General features: G+C 41.8%; 2 protein-coding genes across 2 annotated transcripts; one reads left to right on the forward strand and one right to left on the reverse strand.

The window, feature by feature from the left end:
* The first annotated feature begins 143 nt into the window (after positions 1-143).
* Positions 144-7,633, forward strand: sfxn1 (sideroflexin 1). Its single transcript, XM_088294564.1, has 11 exons — positions 144-263; positions 1,786-1,955; positions 2,035-2,205; positions 2,475-2,573; positions 2,637-2,712; positions 2,997-3,082; positions 4,043-4,170; positions 4,248-4,297; positions 4,421-4,470; positions 5,050-5,097; positions 5,181-7,633. The coding sequence occupies exons 2-11, from the start codon at positions 1,792-1,794 to the stop codon at positions 5,275-5,277; spliced, it is 969 nt and encodes a 322-aa protein (XP_088150690.1). The 5' UTR covers positions 144-263; positions 1,786-1,791; the 3' UTR covers positions 5,278-7,633.
* Positions 6,582-22,940, reverse strand: atp7a (ATPase copper transporting alpha). The gene is made up of 23 exons (XM_088294560.1): positions 22,347-22,940; positions 20,551-20,674; positions 18,680-19,169; positions 17,220-17,996; positions 16,906-17,139; positions 16,656-16,819; positions 16,357-16,518; positions 16,193-16,269; positions 14,675-14,897; positions 14,355-14,588; positions 14,190-14,281; positions 13,139-13,266; positions 12,866-13,020; positions 12,661-12,795; positions 12,101-12,295; positions 11,719-11,901; positions 11,426-11,639; positions 11,212-11,358; positions 10,990-11,132; positions 10,554-10,757; positions 9,961-10,078; positions 9,224-9,326; positions 6,582-9,154 (listed from the first exon to the last, which is right to left on the reverse strand). Exons 2-23 carry the CDS (start codon positions 20,668-20,670, stop codon positions 8,866-8,868), a joined length of 4,587 nt encoding a protein of 1,528 aa, XP_088150686.1. The 5' UTR covers positions 20,671-20,674; positions 22,347-22,940; the 3' UTR covers positions 6,582-8,865.
* Positions 22,941-23,117: the final 177 nt, after the last annotated feature.

The raw sequence follows: 23,117 nt of genomic DNA on the forward strand, positions 1-23,117 counted from the left end.
CAAACGTTGAAGTGCAATTGTCACCCATGTCTGTTCGCGAATGACTTTAGTTCCGTGCACAGCAAACTTTAGATTTGATTGCGGCACGTTTATCTCCACATTGCGTCGCGTATTCCACCTCACTTTTAATTTGTAGTCTGTCTGCTTCCTGTGTGGGGAGGGGGTGCGATGTGGCTGTGTGTACGTGTGTGACTGCTTCGCTAAATTAGCTGGCTGCAGCCTTTCAGGGATCCCCCTCACAGATCACCGGAGCCCTCAGTGCAGTAAGTAATCCGTTATTCCGAGTCCAAATGAAATGTGTTGGTGTCAGGTGGTAGGGATACAGCAAGCGCGTGTGCGCGTGCGCGTGCTTTGAGGTTGTGTGGATGTGGCGCCTTCATACTAGTTGAATCCTGCTGGACGCACAGCTGCCCGCACCGCCGAAATCACTGTCTCTTGTAATGGAATATTTTTATATATATTTTTTTTTCTTTTCCCATACATTTTATCACCATTGTTTTGTGTCAAGACCCGGTCCAGATCAGACTGGTTTGGTTCAGGTTGTCACCCAGAGTGTGTTGAGCACTTCTCAGGGAGGGGGGGTGTGCTCATCTCTATAAAATACACAAAAATCTCTGTAAAATACACGAAATCGATGGTGAAATGTGATATATAATATCGACCGTTTATGAGCAATTGGTTAATGTGTAGCCACGCAGGCCCTCCGTGATTGGCTGAGAGTGAGGGCACAGCGCGACCAAGATTGCAGATCACTCGGTCCAAAGTTCGTCCTCCATATCACCTTCATTAGGAATTAAAAGTATTGATTAATGCAGCGTGAGCGCATTCTACGATGGGCTTCATATAAAGTACAGCATCAAGCAAACTGGCCTTTACGCGCGCGCGCGTGCGCGGCGCATACTGATGTGTGCGCGCTGCTCCAACCCGTGAGAGTTTAATTCAATTTAAAGAGACCGCACATGCAGCTCGACATTAGTGTTTCATGTGTCAGTCAATCCGGCCAGCAGCCATGTTTGGTGCAATTCCAGGAGGAGTTTCATCATCCTGCAGCAAATCCTTGCGGACACTTTGAAGTTTGGACTGAAAATGGTTAAAAACCAGATGCGACTGGGAGCTATGAGTAGAACACGTTCATGGCAGTGGCGGCCAGTTTTATCTGGCTTGGTGTGTGCCTGCTCATACGCTGACACAATAATAATAATGTATGCACCAAAATCTCAATAATTAGTGTGTAATGTGCAATGAAACCCTTCAAAGCTGCTTGCAGCTACGAATGAATGGTATGGAATAGCAAGGGTAGCCATAGTAACATAACAAAACAGCACAGAACTGCAGGAAAAACAAATTGTCATTTCAACAATGGTATAAAAAAAGCCATCCTTTGTTGGTCATAACTAGTTGTAGACAACCACCACTGAATATCGCCTGTATGTTTGAATGCAGTCCAATTTAAAAGTCTATCACTTACCTAAACTGTTGTAAAGTTAGAATTATAGTAAAAACACTGTAAATATAAAATTATCAATGGAAAATATTATGTATGGCAGTCTTACACCACTGCACAAAAAAAATGCTCATCTGCTCAGCCCGGTGAACAGGGACCAAGCCCTGTCGCGGATAGTGAAAATCAACAAAGAATTGAGCCTTGAGGAACCCCACATGTAATGGCCATTCGATCAAATTCAAAGCTTCCAGTGGTCACATAACTCCTTTCCTACAAGTAGGACCTGAACCATTTTAGGAAATAGTCTTTTTCAATTTTAAGTGACAATTTCCTTTCGCCAGATAAAAATGGCTGCAGAGGTCTCCACGTCCATCAACATCAATGAGCCCCGTTGGGACCAGAGCACATTTGTGGGCCGCGCCAAGCATTTCTTCACCGTCACTGACCCACGGAATGTCCTCCTCACCAAGGAACAGCTAGAACGCGCGCACAAAATCATTACCGACTACAGGTATTGCGGCCGCAGCTGCCAAACCCTCCGCCGAACACCCAAATCCAGAATTCTTATCAAGATATTTACCGTCTCCCAGAAAAGGAATCATCTCCCCGGGGCTAACGGAAGACGAACTGTGGCGAGCCAAATATGTCTTTGACTCAGCTTTCCATCCGGATACTGGAGAGAAGATGATCCTGATTGGCCGCATGTCAGCGCAAGTTCCGATGAATATGACCATCACTGGATGCATGATGACATTTTACAAGTAAGAATTTCGTTATTACTCTACAATTGCTGCTGCTCTAAATAACTTAGAGTGACTGGACCTGGACTGATGTCAAATTATCCTCGGGCTCGCATTGCGACTGTCACAGCTCACCTTTTTTTTTTTTGGGTCATATAATGTTTGTAATGCAAACCAGATGGCACTTTGGCATCAAATACGTCCACATGACTTATTACATTATACTCCTGTCTTAATTTCGTAAGGAATTGTACGACTGATTAAAGTTGTCTGTCTTCCCCATGAACCAGGACCACTCCAGCTGTATTGTTCTGGCAGTGGATCAATCAGTCTTTCAACGCAATCGTGAACTACACTAACAGGAGTGGCGACGCTCCCATCACGGTCAGGTACGCCAGCATGTCTGGATCACGGCTTGTCATTCACCGCTGATGCACTTCTCTCGTTTGCAGTCAGCTTGGCACAGCGTATGTCTCGGCCACCACTGGGGCAGTAGCTACCGCGCTAGGACTAAATGCACTAACAAAGGTATCATCATCCAACTCCATTCTACTTCTCATTTTAACGGGCTGACATCAAGCTCTTGGGAAGTGCTGACATCCTGTCAACCGTAAACAAATAGCCTCTTTGTATGAGAGGAGCCTAATTATTCACGGGGTCGTGCTCTGGAATCGGCACGTCTCCCTGCCAGCTCAGTGTTATTCATGCTGATTTATGCTCGGGAATGCTTGAATGCATACACCATTTCAGAGACACACATTTTGGTTCTCTACAATGTTTTTTTTTTTTAAGCCTCTTCTGTCCCTCTGCAGCATGTCTCACCTCTGATCGGACGCTTTGTTCCGTTCGCTGCTGTAGCCGCTGCAAATTGCATCAACATCCCGCTGATGAGGCAAAGGTAAGCCTGGAGGAGTTCACCTAAAGATGAAGCAACTCTTAAGTGGGTTTCCAATTTCTGTTTGCTGTAGTGAAGATGTCAAACACATGCACACACAAACAAATGAGACAGTATTTTTAAGTACAAGTATTTAAAGTGACACCTTAAAATGAAATTAAATAAAACAGTTTCACCATGCTGGTTATTTAGGTGGAAATTATCTTCGCTACTGGAAACTCACACGTCTGTTTCCTAATATTATGGTCACACCTTGTGGCGTTGCACAAAAGTTAAGTTCACTGTAAAATTAAAAAAAATTGTATCTATTATGTAGTTAAATGAAACGCATGCTTTTTTTTTATCTTAGATCCTGAAATATCTTACTGCTAAGATACACTGTCAAACCTAATTTATGAGCTAGCAAGAATTAGCATCAGAACTCACGGGAAGGATTTACCTTACAACAAAACAATATTCACACACAAACATTACGGTAACAAATTCAATCAGACAGGTCTTATAACAATACTCACAGGCATATATTTTTCCTACTCTATGAATACGAGTTATTTTAATTGAGTTAAATCCCGACATGGTTCCATCGCAAAGAAATTTGTAGTTCCATGCATGCGCCACACTGCCCTCAAGAGGCCAAGACGCGTACAGCACTTTAGACTTAACAGCAGAGGACGGTGTTTCACGTCTATGCACTAACACTAGAGCGGCGTTTGACATAGTCACATCTCACAGCATTAGTGTGAGAATTTTCAAACCGAGATACTGACATTTACAATATCGTTAAATCATTACATGTATTTGAACTGCAGCGGCTCTGAAAAGTCAGGAAGATTTAACACATACCTCTACATATTCCCCACAGAAAGGCTTTGTCCTCCTGATGCTTTAAAAGTCAGGAAAGCTCACCTCAACATTTTAATTTTGAAGTATTTGTATATGATTGTCTTTGCTCCTCGTCCTCAGAGAACTGAAACACGGCATTCCCATAACAGATGAGAACGACAACAGGATAGGAGAGTCGTCCAAAGCGGCACAGCAGGCAATCTCTCAGGTTGTGGTCTCAAGGATCCTCATGGCCTCTCCGGGAATGGGTACGAGGATCTACTTTTTATTACCAGTCACACCCAAATCCCTTTTTACTATCTACTCTTCTTCATTTTCTTTTCAGCCATTCCGCCCTTTTTAATGAACCATTTGGAGAAGAAGGCCTTTCTGAGGGTAAGATGTTAAGATTGAATAAATAGTGAGAGTCAGACGTTGTTCACAGAGTGAGAAAAAGCAGGACATGAGGAATTCACCGCCTTTGTTTTTTTTTTTTTTTCTCCTGCATGCTCTTTTCAGAGGTTCCCTTGGATGAGTGCACCAATTCAAGTCAGCCTGGTGGGATTCTGGTGAGTTGACTTTTGACAGTTAATCCGGTTAGCGTTGCATCCATGAAACATTTCTGTGTTGATTTGCAAGTTGTAATTTGTTCCTCCAAACCGGCATCAAGTTAAGAAAAAAAAAATACAACCACAACTGCCGTCATTCATATGTGTACAGGATGTGTTAACTAACCTTGTTTGTCATAAATAGTGTAATAAGAAGTCACTCACCATTCTTCTTTAATTATGAAATCCGTCGCGTCAGATACACCATCAGTTTTTAACATTTCTGAATCTGATCTGAATCACAAAATTTAAAAATAACCTTCACAAAATTAGGATATGCCATTAAACCACGTTCGTTAAAAACATTATTTTTCCTTTTTTTGTGGGTCCTTGGGTTTTTTGAAAGTCACTACAAATAAAAATGTATCATTATTACTATTTATTAACCATACGACCCTAAAACTAACCGTACACACACACACACGTACTGTTTGGATAACCGCGCCTCAAAACTCAACAACTTTCGAGAATATTTCCATAAAACATTTCATTTGTACAACCTTAACTCTTCGCTCATCACAACTTCATTTACGTTTTCAGCTTGGTGTTTGCGACGCCACTGTGCTGCGCATTGTTCCCCCAGAAGAGGTGTGTGAAAAGCTTCAGTCTGTATAAAATTAAGAAATACTGCCAATTTCATTTTAATAATACAGAACATGTGCATCCTCCAGCTCTATATCAGTTAGTCGCCTGGAGCCAGAGCTGCAAGAGAAAATTCGGGCCAGCCACCCGGGCCTGGAGCGAGTCTACTTCAACAAAGGGCTATGAGAGCTCCGCCCATCACAGAGTCCAAACGCCGCCAAGACCAAGTCACCGGCCCCTCTAATTCAGTGTGCCAAAGTTAAGTTTGCATCTGCTCATTTCACACAGACGGTCTTTTCTTGATTCTGTCAACAATAGAGTGAATTTTATTTTATTTTATTTCACTGGCATTTTGTGTGCGGTATTTTTTTAAAATATTTTTTTCCACTTAAATATTCAAAAATCTCTGAAGTTGCGCCAAATCTACATGACCTCAGAATGACCTCAACCCGCTGTTTTGTGAAATCACTATCCCCCTTATTTCTTCATTTTTGCCAAATGAGTGATCATTAAAAAAGGCTTCTTTATCTCCAGGTAGCCATGCCTTTTTAAATGGTGACGACCAGTAATGGACCGACTTGGTGCTATTTCAAATTTCTCACCATCCGTTTTTCTCATTATATATAGTATAGTATTTATTCTGCTTGACAAACAAGTACCAGCAACCACTCCTCAGTCCTCGTGACATTCAGTAACACTTTGATTCTGTTCAGCATACCGTATTTCCTCATATCGCGGCTGGGGCAGTCAAGGTACCAAATTGCAGCGAGAACCAGGCTGCCACTGTAATAAACAGTCTCTGCATGCTTTTAGCATAAATGGCGAAATATTTAATATATTTGCTAATATTGTTCTAAAAATTGTTTTGGTTACCTTCAGTTCAGATGATTGTCAGTATAAAAACAAAAAACAAAAAAAAAAACACGACATGATAGGCTGAAGTTGCCTGATTTAGTTTTATTTCTTTTTATTTTAAGAGCTATAATGGCGTAGAGACGTTGGAATGGCCCTAATTTAAATTTGAAGCAATTTGGATGCACATTTTTTTTTTCTTTTTAGTAAATGCATTGCAAGCATTGAATCGAGACTATATCAGCAGGAAAAAAAATTGGATCGCGTAATCTCTCGTCAGTTGTAGCATAAGCTAGCCAAGGCTTCTATTTGAGGAAATACGATCACAAATGTTCACTTAACATACATCGTGGCTTATAAAAATTCATTTGACGTTTTAAGCAGTATCCCGTGAGGATGAATCAACACAAAGTAATTTTAAATGATTCTGAATATTCAGTTTTCTAACATAGTTGGTTTATTTTACTTTATGGTGTAATTTTGCGTCCTTTTGGAGTATTTGGCAAGTTTACCAGATACAGAGGGTCCTCAGTTTACGACGACAATAACAGAATACGTCATAACGCAGCCAAAGAAAGCACCCTCAGTTAAAGCTGTACTTGGTGTTTTTCTATTTACGACCAAAATGTGTTTTTCTAAAAAAATATTTACAGTATTTCTGTGCTAGCTTAGGTTAATGACAGACTACTGGGCGTCCCAATTTGAAGAGACATTCAGATGACATCACCATATGAACACAACTGTCGTAAACTGAGGGCCACCGTATGCACTTGAGCTCGTTTTTTATTCATACACACTCATCTCCTCATTTTAATGTCATTTAATTGTACAAACCTCTATGAGTGTTATCTAAAGTTTCAGACTGAAGTATTATATTGAGTATTAGAACAAGCAAGCGCCATCTCACCTACCTGGACTTTGCTGGTCACTTTCAGTCATCCCTCACATGAAGATCCTGACTCTGGCCAGGGAACTCGACGTTTCATTGGCCGCTTCTAGAAATCAGGGATGAAAAAAAAAAACAGAACAACACACAGGCACAAAACTCCAGAGCGAAAATGTTTATTGTTCTTCTCTACGTAGAGTTCAAGTGTTGTAATGATTTAATCCAATCAACGCAAACGTTTACATCAAATGTTCGTGAACTTTGATTCCATCGCTCAACATCATGGTGTAATCACTGTAAAGATGTTTAATAGTCTCTAAATCTACTATTGTTGTATTGTATGAGTAACTTGATTTAAATAGTGTTCCCACATTGATGTTTCCAGCTGGTATGAAGTGACTTGTGTTTTCTTGTCATCTTCAAGGTGAACTGAATGTAATGTTTTCCTGCTACAGACAAGTCTTGGTCCACAAAAGCACAATGTTGGAATGCTGACATGAAATGCTGCACTTTTTTTTGGTTTGATTTTTAGAAACCTTTCAACCACAGTGTTGTTTAGTTCATCTCTGATCTGATGAGGGAGTGTCACAAAAATCCTATTTTTTGTTTCCTCGACATTTTTTGTATTGATTTTCGTAACATAATTGTATCCGATAAGAGCTAATCCCTCTTTATTGCTGTACATCTCAACCTACTACACAAGCTAGTGGAAGCTGTCAACTAAACATACAGCCCAATTGATCATGTGAGAGAATAAGAAGATTTATGTATTTCTGAAAAAAATAAATGGTGTTTGGTTGTGGAGTTCGCTGACTCAATTTGATGCTTATGTTGAATAATAAAGAGCGCCACCATTAGGCACTTGACAGAAGACAGCAACATTTCTTTCTTTACTTTTTTTTTTTAATCCAAGGCACAATAGTTTAGAACAGGGGTGGAGAACCAGTTCAACAATAACTAATTCGTTGCCCAAAATATACAACATTGAATTTTCTTAAGTATAAATTATGAACATTTTGGGGTGATTTTTTTTGGGGGGGGGGCAGAATTGCATGGTTGCCCGAATTAAAAGTTGATGTGAACCATAGCTGCAGGTTCCCCACCCTTAAAACATTCAGAGTACAATTTCTTCATTTAACCGTACATGTACACGTAATGTGACGCTCTATGGGCGTCGCTTGGACAGGCTGACGTGATACCACTCAGCAGACTTCAGAACACACGTCTTTGGGAAAGCGGCAATAACTAAAACAATGCCAGAGCGAGGGCTATTGGACTCTTGTGAGACAATGTGCTGACTTTAAAAAGACTGAAGAAGACAGAAAAAAAAGCGATAATGTAGCCTAGCAGTAAACCATCCATGATTGTAAGATGTAATTAGTGCCACAACTTGTGCAGACACAAAAACATACAACGCCACAGTAACACCATGAGGCCAGTACTGATGGCCTAAATGCACGTGCTTGACGTATAGAAGACAAACTGCCAGGCAATGAGCAGCAAAAACACAAAAGAAAACAGAAGATTGCGTCCAGTTAAGTGAACCGCCTGCACGTCGCCACGGCAACACTTGGCCCCTATTGGGTCCAAGGTGCTCTCTTTGGAATGTGCTGGACTCTGACACAACGGTATTTCCACTAGCACTTGGCTAAACATTGTTTCCGACTCACTTGCGTGTCATTTGAATCTCTCGCATGGATTTTGATGAACATGAGATAAATAAGGGTAAATATAAATACTCCATATTATACAACATTGAATTAGAAAGAGCAAAAACTTAAAAAGGTCTTTGGAGACAAAGGCGCATTCAAACGGCTGCTCTGAGGACGCTGACATCAACAAAATGGGAAAAGAAAAAAAAAAAAAAAGAGGAAGTGAGCCAGTTTGCCCTGAAGTGCTCGTGATCAGCACGGGGACGTACACGCTTCTCGGAGTCAAGTGTGACGTCACAGCATCCTCCACCCAGACGGAGCCCTTAGCAAAGCCACCCGGGGAAGAAAAACGGAGATACCTTGCGCACTACGTGACGGCGTTCTTCAGCAGTACTCTTCGTCGCACGGCGCCTCCTCCCCCACGAGGAGCGAGTGTTTGTCGGGCTCGCTGAGCACCAGGCTGTGGATCGAGTGCTTGTCTGAGCGTAGCGAATTGATAGACGCCCGGCTGTAGTTGACGATGCGGTCGAGGAGGCTGAGCTTGGGCGAGGATCGCCGGAGCTCGCCCATGCCGATGTTGACGCTAACGTCGGACAGGCTGCCCGGTCGCGAGATGCGGCTCAGTCGCGACTCCAGCCGGGCCTCCAGCTTCTCTGCGGTGGGTTTGGCGTAGCTACGCAAAAGGTGGACAGTGAGAAGGCGGCAGATTGAAAAGTGGCGTTGGTGTCAAAGAGATGATTACCATTTGAGTAGAAGCGAGGACAAAACCACAGAGACGGAAGACAATGCCATGGCGGCAGAGCCCATCCACGGCTGCAACACCAAACCAATGGGAAGGAACACACCTAAGGACGCATGAGTGACAGTGTGAAATTTCCGAGATGCCACATTAGTTAAAACAAAGGCGTAATTAGTTAGAAAAAGTTGCAATTTTACAAGAACAACCTTGTAAATTGTGTTATTAAGGGAATATGGTTATAAGATAGTTTCAATTATTAATAAGAGAAAATAATGTAAATTTATGAGAACAAGTTCAATGTAAAAACAACCATTTCAAGAATAAAATTTGACTGTAATTATATATAAAAAAAAAAGAAAATTGTTCAGAAGTAATGTAGAAAATACATTTGTAATATTCTAAGACAAAGGAATGGACAGTTTCAAGTTGCAGGAACTTAAATTGTAAATTTCAGAATAGTCATTAAAAATATATAAAATTAGATTAGGAGAGAAAAACCCAGCATTTTACAGAGGAAAAATAGGAACTTATGGACTAAAGAACCATTCATATACTCTGCATTGTATTACAAGAAAAATAATGTACTGTATAAACATGAGACACGTTATACACGCGAACACTGAACATTTATTGTTAAAATGAAGAGTGCTGAACATCGCGTCAAGTTACACTTGTGAGCAAATCACGGAGTTCAGTTTCCAGAAATGTTGTCTCTCTTTGCGAGCAGAGACGTGTTTTACCTGCAGCGATGGGAATGCCAACCAGGTTATAGATGAGAGCGAAGACAAAGTTGATCCTGATCCTCTTGACGGTCTTTTTAGAGAGGTCGATACTGCTGACCACATCCAGCAGGTCATTCTGGCAACACAAGTAAAAATGATTAATCGGATTGTTTGAAATGGCTTCAAATGCATTTGCGCGATTGTCAAAAAGGTTGAGCACAGTTGAGCGCAGGCACAATAAAAAGGCAATTACCGTTAAGTGTAAAATTTCTCTTAGGTTACACATAGAAATGTCAGGTAATTGCTCAAAAAGCAAAGTATGGCCCGCTCTGTTCTTCATTTATCAAGAATCTTGTAAAGTTTGCCTTCCCCTGTTCTCAACCAATACCGGAGCAGCATCGACCCCCAAAAAAATCAGCTTTTAGAAATATTAAGTACAGTTTTGATTGATGCCTTTCGATGTATTTGTCTAAGGAACTAAAAATGTAACCAAAACAGCACTTCTCTGGCAGCGCCATTAAGAATTAAGCATTATTTTCTGAGCACATATGAGCAAAATAAATTGAAGACATCAGTGCAGCTGAGGCCAAGGTCAAACATTTAATACATACCCTGATCAAGACCACATCAGCTGCCTCGATGGCCACATCCGTTCCGGTTCCTATGGCGATGCCGACGTCAGCCATGGCCAGAGCGGGCGAGTCGTTGATGCCGTCGCCGACCATGGCGACCCTCTTTCCCGCTTGCTGCAGCTGCTCCACTTTGGCCACCTTGTGAGAGGGCAGCACCTCCGCAAACACCTTCCTGATGCCCACCTAATGTAGAAACAAGATATGCAAGTAGAATTAGGAGTGCAATTCTCAAAGTCGGAATTAACAAAATGTATAGGAATTTACCAAATTGGAGGGTTGGCTTTTAAGAGGAAATAAAATATAGCACAGAAACTCAATTACTGCAAGCTCTCTGGTGATTGCGTATTTGCCTAAAAGGCTTGGTGAGGAGATGGTCACAGAGACAACAATCCACATGACTACGAGTTGGGCTCACCTGGGCAGCAATGGCCCGTGCCGTCTTGCTGTTGTCTCCCGTCATCAACACGACCTCCAACCCCATGCAGGTCAGAGTTTGGACGGCCAGCTCAGCTTCCGGTTTTACTGTGTCTGCGATGGCTATCATGGCACACAGCAGATCTAGAAGGCAGTGTTAAAAATGTTTTCTCTTCATGTAATGAACCGATAGCATCCATGTGTTTTGACTTCCAGCACTCACTGTCTACAGCAACTAGGACGGCGGTGCGACCTCTGCTCTCATGCTCCATCATGGCGTCATCGATATCATTTCGGATCTGCAGACCATTCCTTCTCATCCACTCTCGATTGCCAATCAGGACCACATTGCTTGCAGTCTGGACCAGGCCTGCAGACACACAGCACTTGAGTAGCATGCCAACAGAGTAGAAATGAGTGTCGGGACTGAGGCGTACTAAGTGGCTGTGGGTCCATGATAAGAGGATGGGAGTTGGTTGATGTGATGGTGTCGCTGATCTGAACAAGCATGCTGTTGCGCTGATTGTTTTCCTCGTTGTCGCTGTCCGCGTGCTTTGACAGCATCTCAGTGTTGCTGACCTGACACCGAATGCCGCAGCCCGGCACGGCCTGGAAGTCGGTGCACGTGCCAAGCGATTCTGTGCCGAGCTCCTGCACGTGCATGATAATGTAGCGTTACTTATTTTAGTGCTCAATAAACAGGACTTGAGTGGTTGAAGTCAAAACCAACCTGTTTGCAGTACTTGGTGATCGCTGCTCCAAGTGGATGCTCGCTGTTGTTCTCTGCTGTGCCCACAATGGCGAGCAGTCGGGAGCGAGGCATCTTGTTGCCCTCCACCACTATTTTGACCTGGACTACTTTTGGTGCGCCATACGTAATGGTCCCCGTCTTATCAAACACCACTGACTGGACCTGTGTATATATGAAAATGTTTGTTTTTAGTCTCAGTTTAACAGGGAGAAACCTGCTGTGGTGGTTGCCTAGGAAACCAGAAGCGTTCGCATTACTATTCATAAGTCTTTGGAATGTGTTAGAAAAATCAGCCTATAGGTTACTCAATATGACCATATGGGTTGTCAACACACATGCCAGAGTACTCTTATTAACACACCTTATGTGCCATTTCCAGAGGTTCTCCTCCTTTTATCAGGATGCCATTTTGGGCTCCAACCCCAGTGCCCACCATGACAGCCGTCGGGGTCGCCAGACCGAGGGAGCAGGGACAGGCGATACATAACACGGTTATGGAGGCCTGGAAAGCGAAGCGAATCACCGCCTCCGCCCTGGAAATGCTTTTGTCATAACCCTGCAAGGAGTATCACAATCATTTTCCCAATGTGAACCAGAAACACTTCCAACTCTACGAAAAAAAAGATTCAGATTTAAACTACAATCCAGTGGACAACTCCAATATACATAAGGTGTGAAGCTTTTTTGTAAGAAGAGATTTCGCTAAGATAATAAATCTATAAAGCATTTTTTTATTTGAGCTGTTCACAATAAAGTACTATAATTAATAATACACTATTTACAATTTAAGTGCACCCATGCCTAAAGTTTTTTTTTTTCCTGGGAGTGGGCAAAAAAAGGTGGCTATCAGAGATGCAGTTTGAGCAATCAGATTCCCACTACAATTTTTGAGGAATACGGTAATTCAATGAGAATACTCACTGGGAAGTATTTTTCCACCAGGGGGAAATCCAAGAACCCAATTACAATCCAGGAAACCAAAGTAAGAACTGACACGCCGACAATGAAGGGCACAAAGTAGCCACTGATCTTATCAGCATACTGCTGGATGGGAGCCTAAAAAAAAAGAAAAAGAATAAGACACCTAAAACCCATTGAGGAACCAAGCCAGAAAGCCATGACGCACCTTTGAAGTCTGAGCCTCTTCGACTAGTTTGACAATCTGCGATAACGTGGTGTCCATGCCGACATGTGTAGCGCTGACCAGGACAGAGCCATTCTGGTTAATGGAGCCTGCAATCACAACACTCCCCGGCTTCTTGGTCACGGGCATGGCCTCACCTGAAGTTCCAAAGCAACAGCTGGTCAAAAAGGTCCCGTCTAAAGCAATCAGCTTTCCAGTTTTGAGCTCCAAAAATAAAAAGGTACAGAATTGTTTGCCTTCCATAGAGTGACCAACCTGTGATGAGAGACTCGTCCGCCATGGAATGCCCTTGAAGAACTCTGCCATCGACGGGAAACTTTCCACCAGGAACGACTTTTACCACATCTCCCCTCTGCACCAGCTCAACATCCACTTGATTCTCACTGGAAACAGAATCAACGAAAAAGTCAGGCATGTATGCGTATTCAACCATGCGTTACTACAATATACATGCGGTATATTTATTGTATTGTACATAAACAGTACATACTCTCGATGATGACCACTTGTACAAAAAAAAAATATCCAATGCAAGCGCTGTATAAAATATTCTTCTGTTACAAAAAAATACTTTCAGTTTTGATTGGCATTGTCAGCGGTATTAATTCAACAAAACTGCTTTCTTATGATAATATTCTGGCCCGCTAATGTTTCAAAATCAAGTAACTTCCAGTACGATACAGAGCAGTTCTAAATGATGTGCTTAATGCACACTGCTGCCACCTGCAGTTCAAATCAAAGCATCATTTGAATGATATGTATTAGCCTCGTGGAGAGCCTGAGACAGACAGAGAGAGAGAGAAAGAGAGAGAGACAAAGAGAGAGAGAGAGAGAGAGAGAGACACAGAGAGAGAGAGACAAAGAGAGAGAGAGAGAGAGAGACAGAGACAGAGAGAGACAAAGAGAGAGAGAGAGAGAGAGAGAGACACAGAGAGAGAGAGAGAGACACAGAGACACAGACACAGAGAGAGAGACACAGAAAGAGAGAGACAGCGAGAGCGAGAGCGAGAGAGAGAGAGAGAGAGAGAGTTCAATGTTAAGATCTCAAGCATTGTTACACAAAATGTTAATATCAGCCAAATAAGACTATGCCGTGTGCTCTGGCACAAGAAATGTCCAAGTAGTGTTCCCTGTGGTTCCCTTGGCAGGATATAATTATTTGATTTATGGGACTTCTGCATGTGAGTTACATATAATTGTATAAAGAATAGCTAGAATGGATTTCCTGTTGCATCACGTTGGTCTTACCTAGTGGCAATTCAAAAACTGATATTTACAGAGTGGCCAAAAGGATCGCACGCATTACCTTAGAATGGTTGCATCATTACTGAGAAAGACCACTGTGGCCTCAGTGGCTTGCAGAGACATGAGCTTGGAAAGAGCCTCAGACGTTTTGCTCTAAAAGCAAGAAACACATCTTAGTTGCGGCAATTCAACGAGACACATTCAAAGCCTCGACATTTATTCAAACCTTGGCTATCTGTTCCAGCCAGCGTCCCAAGGAGATGAAGACAAAAAGCATTGGCGGCGTGTCAAAGAAGGTGATGGGGTTGATTTTGGCTTTCTCCACCATGGCCACGATGAGTACAATGGACGAATACGTGAAAGCTATGGAGGTGGCCAGGACAATAAGCACGTCCATGTTGGCAGATCTGTGTTTTACTGCTTTGTAGGCTTGAATGTAGAAATAGCGACCTCCAATAAACTAGAGGAAGAGAATTATAAGAAAGACTTCAGTCATTAAGCAACACATAGAGCTTTAGGGGCGGGAAGGAACCTGATAACTCTCACCTGCACAGGTACACAAAAAAGGAAGGAGAGCAAGTTCATGACGGAGAGGCCCGGGAGTAATTGTCTCTCCAGGAACATGGTGGCGTGATACAAGTTGCGGTCCTCAGCTGTGGCGTTGTGATGGTGTGACGCATTCATCTGGTGGTCCATGATGATCATGTAAACCATCATCCCCATCACCGGCACACAAAATATCAGGCTAACCAGGAAAGATTTCCTCCACCTCAGAGAGCAGAGACATTTGAAGTTACTCAGTGAAACGTAGCAAATGTGTTGGGTGTAGGTTTGATTTTTTGTACTTAAAATAGCAGAATTATAAAGCACCATATACATTAAGGACAAAGGGTGCACCATACTAATGGGCACAGATACATACCTCAGCACTTAATCTACAACTAGGATGCATTTTAGCATACGTTTTGAGAAAGACAGCATTGAAAGGGCAAAACTGAGGTATTTACATGCCATTAACTGTGCTGTAGGTGCTAGGGACATTACTGGGACAACTCAACCAGGAGTATGTCAGACACGATACCATCAACGGTATGTGATCGAACAAAGTCGGGGGAGGGATCTCACTAGTCACCACACTCCTCACAGTCACGGTTTTAAATCAAAACCAAAACGATCACCCAACATCAACTGGACAGCAAACAACGAAACAACCAAAACAAAAGGACAAAGAAATCAAATTTACACAAAACATGCATCTGTCATGCCCTTCATATCCCAAAAAGAAATAAAATGAACATAAAACGCATATCAAGTGATGCACAGCATTCTGGGAGTCCTCCAGCCTCAGCCAATCATAATGCTGGTTAGAGAGCTTTCATGAGTGGTGTGCTTTGACCCTTCCCAAGAGTCTGTAGTGTAACCTGTGATGTTTCTTGCTTGCAATAACGTTAATGATTCATGAAGACAGTCTTCGACATCATGGACAGCTGCCCTTTCATCCAGCTTTCTCCCACATGTACAAACTTGTCTGTTGCCAATTTAGTGTCTTAAACCATCACCAACAGGATGTCTCCCAGTCAATTCTAAAGTACTATGTAGTCTCAGACGCTACCAACAGGGGGTGTTAACATGCACTGTGAGAGTCCCTAAGTGGGTCAAGTACTCGCTCAAGAGAGTAGCGTGTACAGATCCAAGTACTTGGTCATATCACCAGACACTTCACATTATAGGCTGCCCCATTTATTTAGTGAAAGATTTGGGACATTAAACTGCGACTGCCAGGATGGCCGAGTGGTCTAAGGCGCCGTGTTCAGGACCCAGTCTCCCCAGGAGGCCTGGGTTCGAATCTCGAATTTCCCCATTGTGGGACTAATAAAGGGAATATTAGTTGTTAAAATACAGTGTATAAAACAAAAGATTTCTGCTGGAGGTATTTCATATGATCATTTAAATAAACTCGTTAGGCTGCTTTCGGCCATGAGGCGGCGGGCGTACGCCCTGCATTGGCTGCCAGCCAACCACAGGCGGACGGGAGATGTGCATGTAAAATTAAATGCTTCTCACTGTTGTATCTCTTTGCTATGGTCCAAATGGCTGGCGGCACGGTCCTTCTTCACCAAAGATGCTTCAAAACCCAAACTCTACAAACATGATGCGGCGCTGATTTAGTGTCATGTCATTTTCACACGACGACACAAGTACGGAACAGCAAGGAAGAAGTGTTGTACCCCAATCAAATTGATGATGTCTCGCGGTCCTATCACTTCGGAGTCATACTTAATGTGAGCTTTGTTGGTTGATAAGGCAACAGAGGCATATTTAATCCCATTTTCCTTCATAAGGCTGGATTCAATTTTGTGGACACAAGAGGCACAAGTCATCCCCCTGACCTGGAAGAAAGGAGAAGATTGAAAGGCGATGCATGAAACAACGGTACATTAGAGTCATGTCTTCCAACTATATAAGGATTTTTTTTTTTTACTGTGCATGTAATTACAGTGTTATATAAACAACTGACATCACTCACCACTAATTCCAGGTTTACATCGGAACCTTCATAGTTCTCCATAACCGAGGCGGAGAAGCCCAGCTCATTCACACACTCGACAATCTTCACAGGGTCGATCATATCAGCATTATAACACACTTCGGCCTTACTGGCCATTAACGCTACCAGAACGGTGTAGATACCTGCAAAAATAATGCACAGTTCCTAATACATAAAATATTGATTTAAAAAAAAAAAAAAAAGTGTTCTCGAGAAAATGTTAACAGACCAGGTTCATTTTTGAGGTTTCGCTCAATGTTTGCCACACAAGATGCGCAGGTCATGCCTCGGATCTGGATGAAGCACTTGTTCGCACTTGAAGGTTTGTCTCTCTTGGCCGTTTTGCCATCCTGGGTCGTCTCTTTGAGCAGGCTGACGTCCTGCAGTTCCTCCTCCTTCACTTGCGCTGCACTTGAAGACTTGAGGACACTTGGCGACGGCACAGTCGGCAGGGAATTGGTTTCTGTAGGCAGAAAAGAAAAAAGAAAAACTTGATTAACAACAATGTGATATATGACAGCAAAGATGCTGTGAGTGTCTCACCAGATAAGAAGGCATCAAAGCCCATGTCTTCGATGGCATCCCGAAGCTCTACTAAGGAGGTCAACAGTGGGTCATACTCAAAGAGGCCTTGTTTCTCGGCCAAAGAGACCTGCGCTGACATCACACCTTTTCTCTCAGACATCACACCTTCTATTGACTGGACGCAGGAATTACATGTCATGCCCTCAATGTGAATCTTGGCCACAGACGCCAGAGGTTGGATAAAACAAGGCTGCAGGACAGCAGGCTTGGCCAGGGATGGTGCAAATGTCCAAGGTGCAGCCAAAGCAGGCGGAGGCGAGGTAGCTGGAGGGCTGAGGAGCCCACTAGAGTCCCAGGGTTGAGTTTTAAAGTTCCCCGGAGGAAGCGCTTCAATTACCTGTCGCAACTGAGCCACTGTGACTTTCAGCGGGTCGTAGCTGATGGAGGCTTTCTCTTCCTCAAGAGAGACCACCACAGAGGATACACCAGGCAGCGTAGAGATGTTGTCTTGGATATTGACCACGCAGGAACGACAGTGCATGCCTTTCACCGTGAGCGCCACTAGAGTTGTGTCAATGAAGATATCTGTCTCCTCACAAGTGCCTAGTGGTGAAGAAGCACTTGTTTTATGAGAATCCGTGAAGCGTTCAATTTCACGATGGGAAAGTTGCAGGGGGCGTGATTTGGACTTCACACAAGCCTTAAAGCCGGCCAAAGAAATCTGGTCGATGATGGTTTGGACACTGATGAGGTAAGGCAGGTACACAATCGAAGCTTCCTGAGAATCCAAAATGACTGTGGAAAGTTAGAGAGCAGAAATACAATACTCAGCTACTACAAAAGATAGAAATAATGGTCAGTTTTCATTGACAGTATTCCAGAGGTATTCATGTACCAGTGTTAGAATTTAGGCCCGATTGATTTGGACTTTTTTAGGTTGATGCCAATTCTGATATTTGACAGAATAAATCTCTAATAATGATCAATGGGCCAATATCTAATGAATAAAATAACTTTCGGGGGTCATTTAACACTGACAACACTAAAGATAAGAATTGCAGGCAGAATATTTGACTGTTGATTTTTCAGAGTTTTTTTCTGCGTTAGGAATGTTTGAATGTTATAATCTTTGTCTTATGTTGTAACGTGGTAAGGGCTGCCGCCATCGTATATTTTGAGAATTGATTATTATGTAGACTGATAAATTGACTAATCAAATAAAATGTTAAGTTTTCACTTCTGTTTAATACAAAACCATTTTTTTTCATGATCACTGTTTATTAACTTAATTAACTTAATGTGTATAAAAAAACCCAACATGCATTAATCTTTTTAAAAGGACCTTAGTTACAATACTAATACTGCAGAAACCTGAAAACTCTTTTTTGCTACAGCTCATTAGGGCGAAGTGCAGTTTGACACCACAGCGAACTAAAATAATAATATATTAAACAGCATGATCAATAATTAGGTATCACCTTTGATCTTTTCAATCCCTTTCAATTTTCCAATCTTCCCCTCAATCGTGCTGGTGCAGGAATGACAGGTCATGCCTTGAATGCTCATCTTCAGGAGCGCCGCTCTGCAGTCTGTGCTGTGCGATGGCGACACGGACAAATCGTTTGATGCAGGGCTGCTCGGAGTGGCGTTCTCTGATGGCGAGAGCCTCAACATGACATCAGTGAGCTCCTGCGCAGGGGCGAAAGACGAGGCAAAAGTGACGTTGAGGCCCTCGTCCGCCGGACTCTCTCCCGGAAGCTGAGACGCTGTCTCCAAAGGCTCCCGTTGAGCTAAAGGCGTCAGCACTGATGTTGGGATCAGTTGGCTATCAGTGCAAACCGGTGTGGCCGCAGCAGACGTAGGTAAACTTGATTCAAATCCCATGTCATCGATGGCCTCCAATAGGGACACTGCGCTCTGTTTGCTGTCATTAAAAATGATTGTGGCATTGGCCTGTTCTAAGGAGACCTACAAAATAAGAACAATCGGGACTTGAAATGACATTTAATAAAAATAAATAAATAAATAACTTGACTGGTTTGGGCACTTTTGACGATTTTTTTTTCCTAGTAGTCAACAAGAGCCCACAGCATGTTTGTGGCTTGTGATGACACTAACGTTGGATCTACTCTAATTTAAAGAGGGAGAATTGCCCTAATGGTGTTACTGAGAACAGCACAGCCAAGCGTCGAGTGAAATTACATTTACGCAACTAACTGTGCCAGGCGTGATAAAGGAAAGAGAAAAAGGTTACCCTTCATTATAGACGAAATTAATAAAGTATAGGATTACAACTGTTTTTTGAAAAGTAGGCCTCTAAACTTCATCGCCATCATGGATGATGACATCACGCTTTAGCGTTTACTTTAGTTCAACACGCAACAAATGAGTAATTTGCGGGCATGTTTTGCTTTTCGTTTGGCATTTTGTGTAACACGAAATTAAGTAGTTACTCGTCAAGTGCGCTTAGAAGACTTCTATTCAAAGCAGTCAGCCACCTGTGGTTATCTTCTTTTTACATGTGTATGACAATTAAGAATGTTAAATATTATGCAGATCACCATCATCCTGAAAGTTAAGTGTCATTTTAATATCCAATATTTACTTTGAGAATATTGAAAAAAAAAAACATAATTGGAAGCTATCTATTCATGGATCTATCACAACCTAAAATTTGCGCTGAATGCATTTCAGGCTGAACTCTAAGCCTATCTGAGCTCTGTTATTACAGTTGTATGCCAGAATGATTAGATGCTTTCCTCATAAAGCAGAAACATGTGACACATAGGAGGGATCACTTGACTCAAGCAAAATGGGGGGAGGTTGGATTACACACTGTTTTGTTTGTGTCTACGAAATTTAAAAGTAAGGTCTGACAATACAACGTCTATATAGATTACCACGAGAGAACATCATTCTGGAAAAAGACAAAGGCAAATAACATTTCCTGTGGGTGCAGCGTATCGACCTGCTGTCAGAGTCCTGCAAAGGACAGAGCTCTATCTTGAACATACAATTGCATTATCTTAGTCATTTAATCTCAGCCTGAGGGGTAAACAAAAAAAGAAAAGAAAAAAAGAAAAGAAAAAAAACAGGCCTCAATCACTACAATTTCAGCTTTGAGGCTACATTGACATTACCTGGTTTTAAATCAAGTTTGGCATGGCAACTAAAGAATGCACTGCAACAGTGTATGTCATCCATGGTCAGTTTTATGCTATTGGGCTGCTCAATCCCGATGTTTTAAGATTTAAGGAATTAACACGACATGAGATTTAAGATCCTGTTTTTGAACCGGAAGCGTTGTGCAACACAGTTTGAGAAAAAGGAAAGACTGAAGAGTCCTTACCTTTATGTGTATTACTCCTGGCAGAGAACCAATGTGTTGCTCTATGGATTGGACACAGGAGCCACAAGTCATGCCCCCCACACCAAGGGTGACTTCACGCACACCACCTTCCTGTGTCATGATTCTAAAAAACAAAAAGGCAAACATTCACCTACAACTCAGATGGCAGAGAATAAACAACTTGTTTAAGGGTAATTTTCAAATAAAAACAAATAAATTAATTTGACAGATATTTTGAATTATTGGAACTTATCGTTCAAGAGTTAATAATAAAGAAAAAAACAACAAAAGAAATTCCATTTTCACTCGTTTAATGCCAAAATGCTTTTTGCCTGAAATTTCATGATTTACAACACATTATCTGGAGATGCTAAGTACATTATTGGATATATAGGATTTTTCTCTTAATGGTTATCATGAAATTGAACACCTCACTCGAAATGTCTTTCGCCTTAAATCCCATGGAGGGAAACTCATTGTGTTGTTGCAATACAATTGTGATCTTTAGTGCCAGGATGTAGCAGGCCTTTTGCATTCATACAATAGCAAACAGCAAAATAGATGGTGTTATTTTTGAGACATGCAATATATTTGTGAGAAATAAAAGTTGCAGGTCTTGACCGTTTCATGAATGTATAACGAGAGAGTTTAATGGTCTAAATGAGTCGTTAGAATCACCCTAGTGCGGAAAAGTGGTTCAGATAATGAATGGATGGATATTTATCTCAAACTTTTTTAAAACACTTCAAGCATGGGTGTTTTTCAGCAATGAAGACATTTCCACATAAAAAAAAAATGAGGTGGCGTAAAAAATGTGCTACATTAAAAAAAACAACATTTAATTGTCTTTACTGTTAATCATGGAATTTTATAACAAAGAAATTAAGCTTAAACTCTAGCCATAGGTGGACTGGCATTCAGGAGCGCAGCAGAATCAAAGCAGAATAACTTGTTTGAACGTGGCAACAAATAAGTGATGGTAGAGACCTCTAAAATTTTCGATTGATGATAGGCTGCAAAAGTATTGCTAAAAGAAGCTAATCAGATAAGGACAGGGTGCTTGTCGGTTTAAATCGCATTGCATTTATATATTTAAATTACCATAACCTGACCCTAGTCAAATCAAATTGGATGGCCGAGTGGTCTAAGGCGCCGCGTTCAGGACCCAGTCTCCCCAGGAGGCCTGGGTTCGAATCTCGAATTTCCCCATTGTGGGACTAATAAAGGGAATTATTATTATTATTATTATTATTATTAAATAAGAGCATCAAAGGGCTTTCACAGGCCAAGAGTAGACGAAAAAAAATACCGACACCCAGTGATCTTTACAGGCATCCGGTATAGTTACTTAACTACTTTAAGGTCACTCCAAAATTGACTTTTCTTTTTTGTATGCAGTACCGAGCATAATAAATCTGTGGAACCACCTGTTGCCATAAAAACAACACAAGTCATGCGAGTATAGCATTTGGAGTTCAGTTAAAAAGGGCCGAATTTCACATTGAAGTCAATTTGTGAAGACAGGGACACGAGATCATTACTTCAGTATTTCATGATTTTGCAAAATGTTTTTGGTGGTGAGCCGTGCGCCTTTTCCACCAATTTGCTTTGGTTCAATGTTAGAAAGCACTGTGCTAAAGGGATCAGGCTATTTGCAGACTTGGTCCGCTGGACGAAAAACATCCTGCACTGATTCACTATGAGTCAGCTGTAGTGTAAAAAAAATGACAATATTTCTTGGAAGTAAGTACCACTACAAAAATAAAGTGGAACATTTCAAAAGAAGAAGCTCTTACCTTAAAAGTAAAGTGACAGTCAGCTACTTGGGTAAGTAGCATTAGCCACCTCGCTTCTTGTCGTCAGCCTTCCTTGCGTGATACAATACAGATGAGTCGTCGCGGCATTGTTTGCGCGAAGAGAAAACAACACTTAATTATTGGCTGACAACATAGTTTTGTGTCAACCTGTGGCAGAACCCAACTCGAGCGAGCTCTTTTCTTTTGTATTCTCACGCCGACGTGACTGACTGCTGCCGTTCGACGTCACGAGGAATGGGCGGTGTTTAGCCAGGGAACGACACGGTGGTTTTCGCTAGTTCTCCCCGATTTTGTCTTGCAGGCAGGATTTTCCACGAGAAATGGTGACGGAACAATTTTTTTTCCAGCCTTTTCGATGAGACATGATGACTGTACAACAGTTTAAACTACTACCACGCTTAAAATAAAAAAAAATAAAAGGAAATAAACCAAAACAAAACGAAAGGAAAAATACCGTACGACTATATTTTGTCATCAGAATTCACGATTGGGCGATTTAAAGCGAGCAAAACTTGATTTTCAGATACGACAGAAGATGTTAACTATCCCTCCGTTATCTGAGTCGCTTATCCTTTATTTAGAATTTTGGTTTATACTCGCTTGTTCCTTTTTTTCTGTGTCTTATTACATCATATGTGTAATAAGAGATTTGTAATTTGACGTTATGTATATATATATATATATATATATATATATATATATATATATATATATATATATATATAGCGAGACAGGGAGAGAGAGGTCGTG

This window comes from Idiotropiscis lumnitzeri, chromosome 4, assembly GCF_059441095.1.
Source record: "Idiotropiscis lumnitzeri isolate Australia: NSW breed Sydney's pygmy pipehorse chromosome 4, RoL_Ilum_1.0, whole genome shotgun sequence".
NCBI lineage: Eukaryota > Metazoa > Chordata > Actinopteri > Syngnathiformes > Syngnathidae > Idiotropiscis > Idiotropiscis lumnitzeri.